The sequence below is a fragment of the Chionomys nivalis genome, chromosome 7, assembly GCF_950005125.1.
Source record: "Chionomys nivalis chromosome 7, mChiNiv1.1, whole genome shotgun sequence".
Classification (NCBI taxonomy): Eukaryota; Metazoa; Chordata; class Mammalia; order Rodentia; family Cricetidae; genus Chionomys; species Chionomys nivalis.
Genome location: NC_080092.1, coordinates 12,256,662 through 12,270,797, shown reverse-complemented (window position 1 = coordinate 12,270,797; position 14,136 = coordinate 12,256,662). Strand labels below are relative to the sequence as shown.

At 50.8% G+C, this 14,136-nt stretch overlaps 1 protein-coding gene across 4 annotated transcripts; it reads left to right on the top strand.

Moving 5' to 3' along the window:
• The first annotated feature begins 2,473 nt into the window (after positions 1–2,473).
• On the top strand, positions 2,474–14,085 carry E4f1 (E4F transcription factor 1). Of its 4 annotated transcripts, XM_057775837.1 has the most exons (15): positions 2,474–2,651; positions 6,071–6,222; positions 8,008–8,119; positions 10,479–10,672; positions 10,761–10,881; positions 11,045–11,197; positions 11,294–11,460; positions 11,780–11,989; positions 12,377–12,485; positions 12,573–12,790; positions 12,944–13,142; positions 13,225–13,367; positions 13,434–13,496; positions 13,573–13,972; positions 14,008–14,085. In XM_057775837.1, exons 1-14 carry the CDS (start codon positions 2,495–2,497, stop codon positions 13,927–13,929), a joined length of 2,355 nt encoding a protein of 784 aa, XP_057631820.1. In that variant the 5' UTR covers positions 2,474–2,494; the 3' UTR covers positions 13,930–13,972; positions 14,008–14,085. The 4 variants fall into 4 exon arrangements, with proteins under 4 accessions (XP_057631820.1, XP_057631822.1, XP_057631819.1 ...); XM_057775839.1 differs by having other exon boundaries at positions 12,380–12,485; positions 13,573–14,085; XM_057775836.1 differs by having other exon boundaries at positions 13,573–14,085.
• The last annotated feature ends 51 nt before the right edge of the window (positions 14,086–14,136 follow it).

Genomic DNA, 14,136 nt, shown 5'->3' with positions numbered 1-14,136 from the left:
GGAGTTCGAGGCCAGCCTGGCCTACGAGAGCTAGTTCCAGGACAGGCTCCAAAACCACAGAGAAACCCTGTCTCGAAACACCAAAAAAAATAAAAAAATAAAATAAAAAAAAAAGAATCACATTGGTTTACTTATGTGTTACTTACTTGTGTGTGTGCGTGCATGTGTGGGCCTGAGTGCCATGACGGACAGTTTGTGGGTGTTGGTTCCCTCCTTCTGTCACGTGGGTACCAGGGACTGAATCCAGATCATCAGTCTAGGAGGGAAGTGATTTTACCTAATGAGTCATCTGATAAATGGTATCTTAAAACAAGACTTACATTGTATTTGTGTGTGTGTATGTGCGAGCGTTGTATATTTGTATTTATATCTGTGTTTATATGCTACAGGGTGCATGTGAAATTCAGAAGCCAACTTCTTCTTTGTTGGCCCTGGGGCTCAAACTCAGGTTCTTTTTTTTTTTTTTTTTTTTTCTGAGACAGGGTTTCTCTGTGACTTTGAAGCCTGTCCTGGAACTAGCTCTTGTAGACCAGGCTGGTCTCAAACTCACAGAGATCCGCCTGCCTCTGCCTCCCAAGTGCTGGGATTAAAGGCGTGCGCCACCACCGCCCGGCTTCAAACTCAGGTTCTTAGGTGTGTGGCAGGTAGCAGGTATCTTTTTTTTTTTTTTTGGTTTTTCGAGACAGGGTTTCTCTGTGGTTTTGGAGCCTGTCCTGGAACTAGCTCTTGTAGACCAGGCTGGTCTCGAACTCACAGAGATCCACCTGCCTCTGCCTCCCAAGTGCTGGGATTAAAGGCGTGCGCCACCACCGCCCGGCAGGTAGCAGGTATCTTACAAGGACTGCTAACCTAAGAGGATTAATCCAACAAAATATTTTCAAGAAGCTACTTAAGTATCATCTTATAAAAATAAAAGGAACTTGAAAAAAAAACAAAAATATAAAAGGAACTTATATAAGAATGTTCAGAGCAGCCGGGCGGTGGTGGTGCACGCCTTTAATCCCAGCACTTGGGAGGCAGAGGCAGGCGGATGGATCTCTGTGAGTTCGAGACCAGCCTGGTCTACAAGAGCTAGTTCCAGGACAGGCTCCAAAACCACAGAGAAACCCTGTCTCGAAAAATCAAAAAAAAAAAAAAAAAAAAAAAAAAAAAGAATGTTCAGAGCAACACTATTCATAATAGCCAAAAAGATATAAGAAAGTCACAGGGTGCTGGTGGTTCACACCTTTAATCCCAGCACTGAGGAGGCAGAGGGAGGCAGATCTCTGAGTTCAAGGCCAGCCTGCTCTACAGTGAGAGTTCCAGGACAGCCAGGGCTGTTATACAGAGAAACCCTGTCTCAAAAAAAAAAAAAAAAAAAAAAAAAGAGAAAAAAAAAAGATATAAGCAGATCGAATATGATGAATGAAATATAAACCCATTGTTTATACAATGTACTATTACTACTTTTATTAATTGAGACATTCTCATGTGTGCCAAGTTGGTCTTGAACTCCCTATTTAGCCAAGGATGGTTGTGAACTTCTGATCTTGCCTCCACTTCCCCCAAATGCTGGAATTAAAGGCCTGAGCCACTCTGCTTGTTTTTATGCAGTGTTAAGTATTGAAGCCAGCATATTGTGCATGGTAAGTGAGCCATCCACCAACTGAGCTACAGACTCCAGTACAGGTTTTGAGGACAGAAATGTCCTGGAATTAAATGTGCATATTTACAGCACTGAGTTACAGGACATTGTGAACTACAAAGTCCGACCCTGTTTCAAAACCAATCAACCAATCAACTAACCAACTTGGGACTAAATTTTGGGGATGAGTGTTCAACAGTGTCGGTGTACTAAGTGTCACAAATGGTCATTTGTATGTGTACTTCTCAAAACCTAAAAACGAAATGAAAATAAAAGTCTTTGGGAAGGAGCATACGAACTGTCTCCCACTGAAGTTCTTTTCTCATGACCAGAGTAATCATTAGGGAATTCAACCCTGGTCGGAGCCCAGGATTCTGAACCCTAAAGAGTTAAGATTCTCGGGGCTGGAGAGATCTTACGGTGGCTAAGAACGCACTGGTTCTTAGCCAGAGGACCTAGGTTCAATTCTCAACACCTACATGTAACTCCATCTGTAAATCCAGTTCCAGGAGATCAAACACCCTCCTCTGGCCTTCGCGGGCGCCAGGTATGCACATAGTGCACAAACATACATGCAGACAAAATATCCATATACATTTAAAAAAGAGAGCGAGGGGGAAGAGTTGAGATTCTTTACACGGGTAGCTCACCCCCAGCTAAGTCCAGCCAACGGAACACAAGCCACGCCCATTTCCGCCCTCGATAAAGTCCCACTCTCGCCGCTCTGAGATCCGGGCCCCGCCCCCTTTGCCTGTCCGTCAAACTCATCCTGGTCCCGCCCCCTGCCTGTACTCCACGCCGCCCTCGGTTCGGCCCGTTGTTATGACGACATGGTCGTAAATCCGCCATCTTCCTGTGGCGCGTTGCGACATGGAGGGCGCGATGGCAGTGCGGGTGACGGCCGCTCATACGGCAGAAGCCCGGGCCGAAGCCGGGCGTGAAGCGGGCGAGGGCGGGGTTGCGGCGGCGGCGGCGGCCTTGTCCTCCGGCGGCTTCCTTGGCCTCCCAGCGCCCTTCAGCGAGGAAGGTAACGAGGCTGCAGGAGCTTGGCGCGGCCCGGGTGCTGGCGGCTCTGCCCGGGCTGCGAGGTGCAGACTCGCCATCTGCAAACCTTCACAACTCTCATGGGCTTCCCTGCGGGCCACCCCCAGCCGGCCGGGTCCCGATGCAGGGGTTCATAGGGCGCCCAATTCTCCAGCCCCCTGGAGTAGACCTAGCAAACGTCGCTCGCACCTCTTCAGCGATCCCCAGCCCTAGCTCCAGCGTCCCCTCCTTTGCCGCTGGGGCCTTGCTTGGCCCGGGAGGAGCAGGAGACTGAGGGCGGGGCCGCAGGGTCCGGCCGGAAAGGGATCAGGGACCTGACGTGGGGAGGCGGCACCGCCCCACTGAGGACCTGGGTCTTCTCTCCAGGAATGTGCAGCACACTCCCGCCGTCTCGGCTTTTACCATTCCTTAACCCCGAAAGGCGAACTATTATTACCACTCTTCACTTCAGAGATGGGGATAATTGAGGTTCAAGGATTGTAAAATGGTTGGGTCACTCATCTCGTTCCTGTCAAGGATCAGATTGGCGCCCTTTAATTTCCCCTAGGAGGACGGGGAAGAGCTAAAAGCTTGTCTGTATGCCGAAGGCTGTGTTGGGTACACTAAGGATTACTTCTCTGGATACTGGTATCTTTCAGAGATGGTTCAGGTGTCTGCTCTGAGTTAGTTCCACCAAGCTGTAGATGCGACAGGAAGTGGTTTAGCAAGAAATACTGTCCTAAGGGTGTTCAGTCTCACTGTAATCGGGTTTCTTCCGTATGCCAGCTTGGAGAGGGGCAGTTATGGTCTCAGAGGGATCTCTTTAGAGATTCTGGGTTTTTTTTTTTTTGTTTGTTTTGTTTTGTTTTTATTGTTTTTTTGAGACAGGAGCTTACTACGTAGAGGCGTTGCTGTCCTGGGACTCATTATGTAGACCAGTCTGGCCTTGAACTCAGAGATTCTCTGCCTCCCCAGCGCTGGGTGGTATTAACAGCATTTACCACCACACCTGGCTTATAGATTCTTGGGTTTGTTTATGGCAGTGATTCTCAACCTATGTAATGCTGCAACCCTTTAATACACTTCCTTATGTTGTGGTGACCCCCCCAACCATAAGATTATTTCCTTGTGCCGGGCACTGGTGGCATATGCCTTTGATCTCAGCACTTGGAAGGCAGAGGCAGGCAGATCTCCGAGTTCGATACCAGTCTGGTCTACAGAGGGAGTTCCAGGACAGCAGAGGTTACACAGAGGAACCATCTCCAAAAACAAGCAAACAAATTATTTTGTTGCTACTTCACAATCGTAATTTTGCTACTGTTACGAATTGTAATGTAAATATCTGATAGCTAACCACCAGAGCGGTGGCGACCCACATGTTGAGAACGACTCCAGTTGTGGCCTTTTCTCATTGTGAGATGGGCTAGGTGTGTCCTTTTCTGGTTCAGTGGCCATTCATTCATTCATTCATTCATTCATTTGAGACAGGGTTTCCCTGTAGCCTTGGCTGTCCTGGAACTCAATCTGTAAGATCAGGTGGCCTCACAGAGATCCTACCGCCTTTGCCTCCTGAGCGCAGGGATAAAAGGCATGTGCCACCACTGCCTGGCCAGTAGCAATGTCTTGGTGCTGAGTCAAACTGTAAATAAGAGGGGTAAGAGATGGTAGGCACTTCAGTGCTTGCTTTGTGACTGTGAGCTATGTGGAGGGCACCACCCTCTTTCAGGTGGCCTGTGTGCCTGTCATAGCTTGGGTTTGCCCTTTTATTTGATTGTTAATTTGTCATTGAGTTTACTCCTCCCTTGTACCAGGCTAGGTTTGGCTTTAATCTGGGACTGAGTGTAAGATAGTGGAAACTAGTAGATTGTTCTGGAAGCAGTCTGGTTGGTACAGCTGAGTGACCTTAAAGCTTAATAATTTTCTTAGGTTGGACTTAGTCATACCTTTCCCCAGGGTGCTGGAATGATTTGCTTAAATTCTTAGGTGCTGAGCTGAAAGGAAGACTCAGTGTTAAGAGTCCTTGTTTTGTTGCAGCTGGGTGGTGGCGGCACACCTGTGGTGCACAGACAACCATGCAGGCCAAACACCCACACTTGAAGTAGGAATAAACAAATCTAAAAGAAAAAATGGCTGCTAGTGTTGGTGCACACTGGCACCAGGGAGGCAGAGCCAGGTGGATCTCTCTGAGTTCGAAGCCAGCCCAGTTTTGTTTGTTTGTTTGTTTTGGGTTTTCGAGACAGGGTTTCTCTGTAGCTTTGGAGCCTGTCCTGGAACTCGCTCTGTAGACCAGGCTGGCCTCGAACTCACAAAGATCCTCCTGCCTCTGCCTCCCGAGTGCTGGGATTAAAGGCGTGCGCCACCACCGCCCGGCTGCCAGCCCAGTTTTAAATAGTGAGTTCCAGGACAGTCAGGGCTATGTAGAAAGACCCTGTCTCAAAGAGAGACACCCAGAGAGAGACAGAGAGACAGAAGGAAAAAGAAAAACAATAGAAAAAGCAATTCTCACATGCTTATTATGTAACTCCTGCAGGTCCAGGTGTGGATGCAATGATGGTGAGGGACCCAGATGCAGTATCTGGGATGTGTAACTGCTTTGGACTGCTTTATCTTTGGAGTATACTCTGGAGCAGGGTTGGTACCCAGTGGGGACCAATGTAACATCATATAAGAGAGAAAAGAGTGGTCACGGTGTGGATGTATCTCACTGGTAAACGTTTGCTTAGCATGTTCAAGGCTCATTCTCAGCACCATATATACAGATGCATAAAGTAGTGAGCTTGATGGGTGACAGCTCCTGCTAGTTTTCAGAACCTGGAGTATTAGGCAGAGCTCTGTGGACGTCCACCTTCCAGCCCCTGCAGTGCTCAGATGGATATACGTAACTGATCAGCCTATTTATCCTTCTCAAGATGTGGGAATTGAGATGCCTCACAGGAAATCACTAGCAGTCCTAAATTTTTTTTCTTTCAAATTCTGGGGTCTACTGCATGTTAGGCAAGTATTCTACCACTGAACTCTTCCCTAGCTCCCCCGTAATCTTAAATCTAGGTGCTCTGCTGTCCCCAAACTTGCATAGGTGAGTTCCTACGTCTCCCAGCCTCTTTCCCCAGCTCTGTGGTGCAAAGACTTTGGATATGACAGCTTCAGTTTGTCCTTGCAGGATAAATTTGCGGTCAGGGTAACCTGTGCAAAATACTGGTCCCCCTAATAGGCCTTGTTTCTGTAGACCTCTCAAATATGAGGTTAGACCTTAGTGTTCCCCAGCCCTGAATGTACTCCAGGATATCCTCAGCAGCTCTGGGGCGAGTAGACAGATCAGCTCTGGTTTTGGTGCCATCTTTGGTTATCTCTTGTCTCAGCCTTGAAGGATACGGGATGAGGCCCTGACTGCCTCCAGTCCCCCTGACATGAGACTCTTTGCAGATGAGGATGACGTGCACAGATGCGGCCGCTGCCAGTTGGAATTCACTGCCTTGGAGGACTTTGTCCAGCACAAGATTCAGAAGACCTGCCACCGGACCCCTCAAGAGGCCCTGCCTACCACCCCTCCTGCAACTGCACTGCTGGGCCAGGAGGTAAGCCCTTCCACACTGCTCTAGTTTGGCTCATCTCCCAGAAGGAAGAGGAAACAGTATCTTGAGCACCCTGAACAGCTGGTTTATGACATGTAACCAGTTAGAAGTCAGACATGGCTATGGGTGAAGGAAGACCAAGTCGTACCACCAGGAGTGGAGTGGTGCTTTGGGTGACCTGGGGTAGCTCAACCTCAGCAGCCTACATAGATTGGGGGCGGGGATCCTTCCTTTCTTCTGTGTGAAGGGTATCTTAGCTTAAGAGATCATGGCAGCCTTATCTCCTGTCTTGTATACATCTTGAAGTAGGGCCTACTGGGTCCTGGGACCTATATAAAGATAGCCCACTTGATTGAATCCCAGTGATGTCTGGGGATGTACTGACATAGTCTTACTAAATGCTGTTGTATAGACAGCATTCCCATGAGTCAGTGGTAGAATTAAGAAGAGGCTATGGCCAGGCTTCGTAATACAGGTCTGTAATCCCAGCTGCAGGGGAAGCTAAGGCAGAAGGATTTGAAGTTCAAGGCCAGTTTGGGCTACAATATAAGTCTGAGGCTACCTTAGATGACTTATACTAAAAATAACATTTTCAATGAGGCTGGAGAGATGGCTCAGTGGTTAAGGGCACTTGTTGCTCTTGTAGAGGACTCGGGTTCAGTTCCTAGCACTTGTATGGTAGCTCATAACCATCTGTTCCTACAGTTCTGGAGATTCTGATGCCCTTTTCCTGACCTCTATGGGTGTTAGGCATGCATGTGATGTACATACATACATACAAACAAGCAAAACACTCATATACATAAAAATAATTACATCTTTTATATCTTTATTAATGGAAAGAGGCCTAGGAATATAGCTGAGTAGTGGAATGTTTACTTAACTTGCACAAAAGTTCTGTCTCTAGTGCCTTTGCTCAAGAGAAGGAAACCTCCAGGACAGTAGTTCTCAAACTGTGGGTGGTGACCTCTTTGAGTTGTTGAACACTTTTTACAGGGGTTGCCTAAGACCATCAGAAAACACAGATATTGGGACTGGAGAGATGGCTCAGTGGTTAAGAGCATTGCCTGCTCTTCCAAAGGTCCTGAGTTCAATTTCCGGCAACCACATGGTGGCTCACAACCATCTGTAATGAGATCTGGTGCTCTCTTCTGGCCTGCAGACATACACACAGACAGAATATTGTATACATAATAAATAAATAAATATTTAAAAAAAAAAGAAAACAGATATTTACATTATGATTCATAACAATAACAAAATTACAGTCATGAAGTAGCAAGAAACATAAATCATGGTTGGGGTCACACAACATTAAAGGCCTACTGCTCTAAGGAAACCTCAGTGGCCTCAGGCTACCAGCAGGGAGGGAATGGGGTCAGGTGACATTGGAAAGGGATTAATTTTTCAGCCTTGCACTCAGTACTTTCCCCTCACTGAGCACACTCCACGAAGGTCTCTCCACAGTCCTGGGTCCTTCTTTCTGACACCTGGCTGGGCTGTGCGTGGGCTCCTTCACTCCTACAGCTAGCGCGGCTTCATGCCTTCTAGGAGTCCCTTGCTGTATATGCTCTTGATCTGTGTCCAGGCTATGGTGGTCAGCGGTATTAGTCTGATCATGACTCGGCCCAGGCTGGGAGTCAGGCTTAGAGCCGTGTTCCTTCGAGAGAAGAAGAGCCCCTCCCACCCCCTTCCTGCAGCTTGTGGAAGTTTCCCAAGTTCCCCTCTTCCACAGAGGAAAGTTATCTGTAAATCTGGAATTCATTTGTCTTTTGACCCCATTGATAGGTGGTGCCAACTGCAGCGGAGGGAGGTCCAGAGGAGCCCATTACTGTGGCCCACATCGTGGTGGAGGCCACCTCTCTGGCAGCAGACATCAGCCATGCTCCTGACCTTGTTGGTAAGCTGGTTGTCCATGGGTCGCCCTCAGCTCTGAGTCATTGACTTGATTATAGTCTGGGCTGGAGGGTCTTCACTGCACACATCCTCCAATCTCCCAAGAGCAAGGCCTGTCCTCTCCGCAGAGGGGCCCAAGCCTTGTGTGAGCCTGGACCTTCCTTACTGCCCTGGAGTATTGGGGGCATTTGGGAATGTTCAGTCTATGCACCACCATGAACTTCTCCCTTTTATGTGCTGTCGCAGGCTGTTTCTGGCCCTGTCCTCAGCATCTTCTCCATGTCCCTGTCACCCCAATTCGACCTTCCTGCCCCTAGGCAGCCCCTATCAATGTACACCACATGGTCCCTTGCCCCAGCAGTTGCCTTTGTAGGGTCAGTGGGTGGACAGGCTGTGGCAGATGTCTCGGCTGGCCCTGACTTGTTGCTTGACCTTGGTTTTCATCCCTTTGCTTGTTTACACTGGCATGGATCCTTGCCCTGATTCTTGATGGGCTTTTATGAGCATATAACGCCAAGCCTCTTTGATGGCTAATGCTTTCAATTTAAGTACTCACTGGTGTGCAGTGGAAAGGGGGGCTACTAAGAAGCCCGAGTTGGGTCAAGTGCTCATTAATTGGAGACTGCTGGCTATGCAGGGAGCATTCAGAGGGCATTCTGGGCTCGAGCAGGTGAAGGAGCCAAGGACCGAGTTCAGGAAAGGGATGAGTGGCTGAGTGTTCAAAAGCCATTGGAGGAGCCAGGCAGTGGTGGCGCACGCCTTTAATCCCAGCACTTGGGAGGCAGAGGCAGGCGGATCTCTGTGAGTTCGAGGCCAGCCTGGACTACAAGAGCTAGTTCCAGGACAAGAACCAAAAAAGCTACGGAGAAACTCTGTCTCGAAAATCCAACAAAAGAAAAAAAAAAAAAAGAATAAAAGCCATTGGAGGGTAATGGGCTGAGTCCAGTGTGGTTGATGTTGGGAAGGGAACGATCATTTCTCTGCAGGGACTAAGGCAGATGAGTGAACGGGAAGTTGGACAGGAAAGGATTGGGACCGTGGGTAGAACTTGACCTTGAGAAGCTACGAGAATCAATTGGGACAGGAAGAGGAAGGATCTGTTGACAAAGCTAACCTGGGGCTTGGGAAGGGAGCCTCTAAGTACATTACCCTTCCCAGTGAGGCACCTGGACACCTGTCTGGGTTTCCAATGCCTTTTTCAATGTTCCTGCAACAGGAAACCTACTCCTTGACAGTCAGACTTAGGAATGTTGTCATGGGGGGTGGGGCCCTGCTCCTGCCCTGGCACAGAGTTTAGTTTCTGTAGTGGGAGGTGTTATTTGGGAAAACAAGTTCACTGGGTTCTGTTGTATAACCAGGCTCTGCCAGCTGGGCCCTTTTCCACTCACTCCCAGTAGTCAAGCTTTTGTTTAACACAGCAGTCCTTACTTCAGGGACCCTCTGCTTCTCCTGTACCTTTTGTAGGCACCCCAAGGGGAGAGGAGTCGGGGTCATTAGCATTTCTGGTGACCTGGGTAAGAAAAGGTGGTGAGGGCTGCGTGGAGTGACTGTATGGACGCTAGGCTCTTGGCATCTGGCCTAGCAGACAAGTTTCCTCTTGGGCCAGTGCACCTGTACTCCTCACCCATCAGGCTTCTGTCCTTTGGGAGCACTGGGCTGGAGCACGGGTGAGAAATACCCTTAATTGTTTCTGAGTCATGGTGCTCACTCACTCTGTTTTGAGAGAACGGCTTGTCACAACAAGACCGGCTGGATGGAGAGGGCTTCACAGCTAGTTCCCACTCACCGCTTCCATGAGGAGAAAATGTGAAGTGTGTTTATAGTATGGCTTTGCACACTGTCAGATTCCAAAGCATCCTGTGAGAAGTGCAGAAACCTGACTTCCTTTCTCTCGCCATCTCAGATGTCCAGTTTCTCCAGTCAGGTCTGGACAGGGATCGGGCAGCACCCAGATCTATCTTTTCTTTGTATTGGTGAAACTGGAGCCACCCAGCAGAAAAAATGCAGGGAGCTGAACTAGAATGTTCACTGCCTATTTACCCGAGTATCTGGGCGTAAAACCCTCGTGTCTCTTGCTTTAAGGATGGATATCTCCTCATGGAGAATGCCCACATTGGGGCCCTGAGCTACAGGCAGCTCTACTGACCCGAAGGTGGTTAGGCACATGTCAGGCTGCCTCTAATAAGTGCTGCATAGATTTCCCTCAGTGCAGACTGGATTCAGACTCTAGGCCCTGGGGCTGGGGTGGTGTGTGGTCTAGACAGTTCTGTGGCTTTCCTGTGGACTCCTGTGGAGGGATCCCCATGGGCAGGGCCTATAGTAGTGATAGGTCTTGAGGCTTATGTTAACTTGCCTCTCCTCAGGAAGTGGGCACATCAAAGAGGTCATTGTGGCTGCCGAGGCAGAGCCAGGGGATGGCGAGATGGCAGAGGTTCCAGGCAGTCCTAACCATCAGGAACTTGGGCTTATTGGGGAGGGCGAGCAGGCCCAAGTCAAGCTGCTGGTGAACAAGGAAGGCCGCTACGTGTGCATGCTATGTCACAAGACCTTCAAAACGGTGAGCCCCTGGGGCCAAGGGCCCGTTGGCTCCCCTGCCTGCTCCTGTCCAGTGAGGTTCCTTGAGCCTTACTGCCCCTCCCCCACAGGGCAGCATCCTCAAGGCCCACATGGTAACGCACAGCAGCCGCAAGGACCATGAGTGCAAGCTCTGTGGTGCTTCCTTTCGAACCAAGGGCTCGCTTATCCGGCACCACAGGCGGCACACTGGTGAGTGAAGTGGGGTCAGAGCTACACTAAGTAGCCTGTTGACAGGCTCTGGGGGCACCCTACAGCTGGCCTGTGTCCTTGGATGAAGAGACGGGGCTCCATGCCTTGTGTCCCTTCAACACAGGACACTGTGCCACACTGAGGGCTGATTGTCCTTTCACAGATGAGCGCCCTTATAAGTGTGCCAAGTGTGGGAAGAGCTTCAGGGAGTCAGGCGCGCTGACTAGGCACCTGAAGTCTCTTACCCCATGCACAGAGAAGATCCGCTTCAGCATGAGCAAGGACACAGTTGTGGGCAAAGAGGAAGTGCCTGCAGGTCAGCTTGGTGGGGAGGCAGCCTGAGTTCTTGGGACAGGTGTTGCCAAAATTGACTGCCGGGCTCTTCAAGGACTCATTGAACTCTTCCTTAAAGGGTCCAGTGCCTCCACTGTGGGGACAGTTACATCATCAGTGACAGGAGACCCCATGGAGTCATCACCTGTGATTCACCTGGTGACAGATGCCAAGGGCACTGTCATCCATGAAGTCCATGTTCAGATGCAGGAGCTTCCCCTGGGCATGAAGGCCCTTGCTCCTGAGGTAGGTGCTGCTCTGCCCTTTGATCACACAGTGCTAGGACTCAGAAACTGCCTGCAGCAGGTCCAGGAGTTACAGCTCACCCCACCCTGGGAGGCACATGGGATTGTGGGGAGAGCTCGTTAGATGGCGTGTCCAGGCAGGGGAGCTGCCGGGGTTTGAGGTGAAGTCCACGGAGAATGAGCTGGAATTTAGTCAGGGAGAACAGGCAGCTGGCAGTGCCCCATGGGGCTGCCATGTGGCATGGGTGAGAATGGGTACCCTGTACCGGGCTGCCTGACAGGCCTCCGTCCTTCCTTCTTTCCCCCTACGTCCCTTACAGCCCCCAGACCCTGAGGAGCTCCCCTGTTCCAGCGAGAACAGCCGTGAGAATCTGCTTCATCAGGCCATGCAGAATTCTGGCATCGTCCTTGAGCGGGTTGCTGGGGAGGAGAGTACTCTGGAGCCAGTCCCTCCTTCTGAGTCCAGTCCCCAGTCCCTGGGAGAGGGACCCCCGGAACTGCCACTGCTGGAGGTGGAGCAGATAGAGACAGTAGGTTTCCGTTACTGGCATGATCTTTCTGTGAGGTTGGCCTAGTGTCTGATTAGTATGCTGGGGGGTGGAAGGGGCTGCCACCTCCTAATGCACTTAGCTTTTTTTTTTCTTTTGAGACACAGTCTAATGTAACCCAGGGTGTCCCAAATTTACTATGGAGCCATTGTTGGCCTCAGTTTTTGATCCTCCTGCTTCTGCTGAGTACTGGACTCGGGGACATGCACCGCTGTGCCTGGCTTGAAAAGCGGCATTGCTTTCTGCTGTGATTTTGTTCTCTGTTAATTTCTTTACCTAAGGCCAAGAGAGAAGAGGGCTGGCTCTTCTGTTTGGCACCTTCGGAGCGTAGTTACAGGAGGTGCTAGTGGTTGGTCTCTGGTCCCCCAGCAGGTGGCCAGTGAAGCTTCAAAGGTGCCTAGGACACACCCATGCCCTCAGTGCAGTGAGACTTTCCCAACAGCAGCCACCTTGGAGGCCCACAAGAGAGGTCATATAGGTGAGTAGCAGGGAGAGTAGGCCTGTGGGCTGGCAACTGGTGGGCTTGTGGGTGGTGAAAATGGCCTAATGCTGAGTGTGGCTTCAGGGCCGAGGCCATTCACCTGCACACAGTGTGGCAAGGCCTTCCCCAAAGCCTACCTGCTCAAGAAGCACCAGGAGGTGCATGTGCACGAGCGCCGCTTCCGCTGTGGAGACTGTGGGAAGCTTTATAAGACCATCGCTCATGTGCGGGGCCACCGACGTGTCCACTCAGATGAGAGGCCTTTCCCTTGTCCCCAGTGTGGCAAGCGTTACAAAACCAAGGTGAGCCTTTGGCCCTGCAATCCTTATGCTTGTACCCACCCTCCATTGTCTTAACTGGGGGTCTGGTTGTGTCCCCTGTCACCTTCTTCCCAGCCTAGACCTGGGGGTGGGGGCTATGGTTGAGGACAGGCTGTCACGGAAGGGTTTCCCTAGAATGCCCAGCAGGTGCACTTCCGGACACACCTAGAAGAAAAGCCCCATGTGTGCCAGTTCTGCAGCCGAGGCTTCCGGGAGAAGGGCTCACTGGTGCGGCATGTGAGGCACCACACAGGCGAGAAGCCTTTCAAATGCTACAAGTGTGGCCGTGGCTTCGCAGAGCACGGCACACTCAACCGGCACCTGCGCACCAAAGGTCTGAGCCACAGGTGGCAGGAGAGGGTGAGGGCTGGGGTCAGTTGTCCCTGACTGACTGAGCTGAGCTTCCCTGTTGGCAGGGGGTTGCCTGCTGGAAGTGGAGGAGTTGCTGGTATCTGAGGAGAACCCCTCTGCGGCTGCCACTGTGCTAGCAGAAGACCCCCACACTGTGCTGGTGGAGTTCTCCTCGGTGGTGGCTGATACCCAGGAGTACATTATTGAGGTAGGTACAGGGCTGGTGGGGCAGTTTGACTCAGGCCAGCCCAGGCTGACCTAATTGGCTTTCCAGGCTACTGCAGATGACACAGAGACCAGTGAAGCCACTGAGATCATCGAGGGCACCCAGACAGAGGTGAGGGTCTAGGGGAGGTAAGGGAGGGTCATCAGGCTGCTGAGCTGTCCCTCGAGCTGAACTGTGGTCCTTGCAGGTGGACAGTCACATCATGAAGGTGGTACAGCAGATTGTGCACCAGGCTGGTGCTGGGCACCAGATCATCGTGCAGAATGTGACCATGGACCAGGAGGCAGCCCTGGGCTCAGAGGCAGCTGCTGCTGATACAATCACCATTGCCACTCCCGAGAGTCTCACTGAACAAGTGGCCATGACACTGGCTTCAGCAATCAGTGAGGGCGCTGTGCTCACAGCCCGCGCAGGTCCAAACAGTACTGAACAGGCCACTGTGACAATGGTGTCATCAGAGGACATAGAGATCCTGGAGCATGGAGGAGAGCTGGTCATTGCTTCACCAGAGGGTCAACTTGAGGTGCAGACTGTCATCGTGTAGCTTGAAAGCCTCTGCTGTGGTGGAGTGAGGACCCCGAGTGCCTGCCCACACCTGCCCACTCAGAAGACTGAAGTTCAGGCCCCAGAGGAGCTGAGAGACTGTGGATATGCAGGGTTTTTGTTTGTTTTTTGCTTTACAATAAAACATGAAAATCTGCAGCGTGTGATGTTAAGGTTGAGGCAGCCTCTGGCTGGCACCACTGCCTTC

Coding starts and splice junctions, on each gene's coding strand:
- E4f1 (XM_057775837.1), top strand. CDS start 2,495: ATGGAGGGCGCGATGGCAGTGCGGGTGACGGCCGCTCATACGGCAGAA. Junction 11,198..11,293: donor CAAAGAGGAAGTGCCTGCAG/GTCAGCTTGGTG, acceptor TCTTCCTTAAAG/GGTCCAGTGCCTCCACTGTG. Junction 13,497..13,572: donor TCGAGGGCACCCAGACAGAG/GTGAGGGTCTAG, acceptor TGGTCCTTGCAG/GTGGACAGTCACATCATGAA.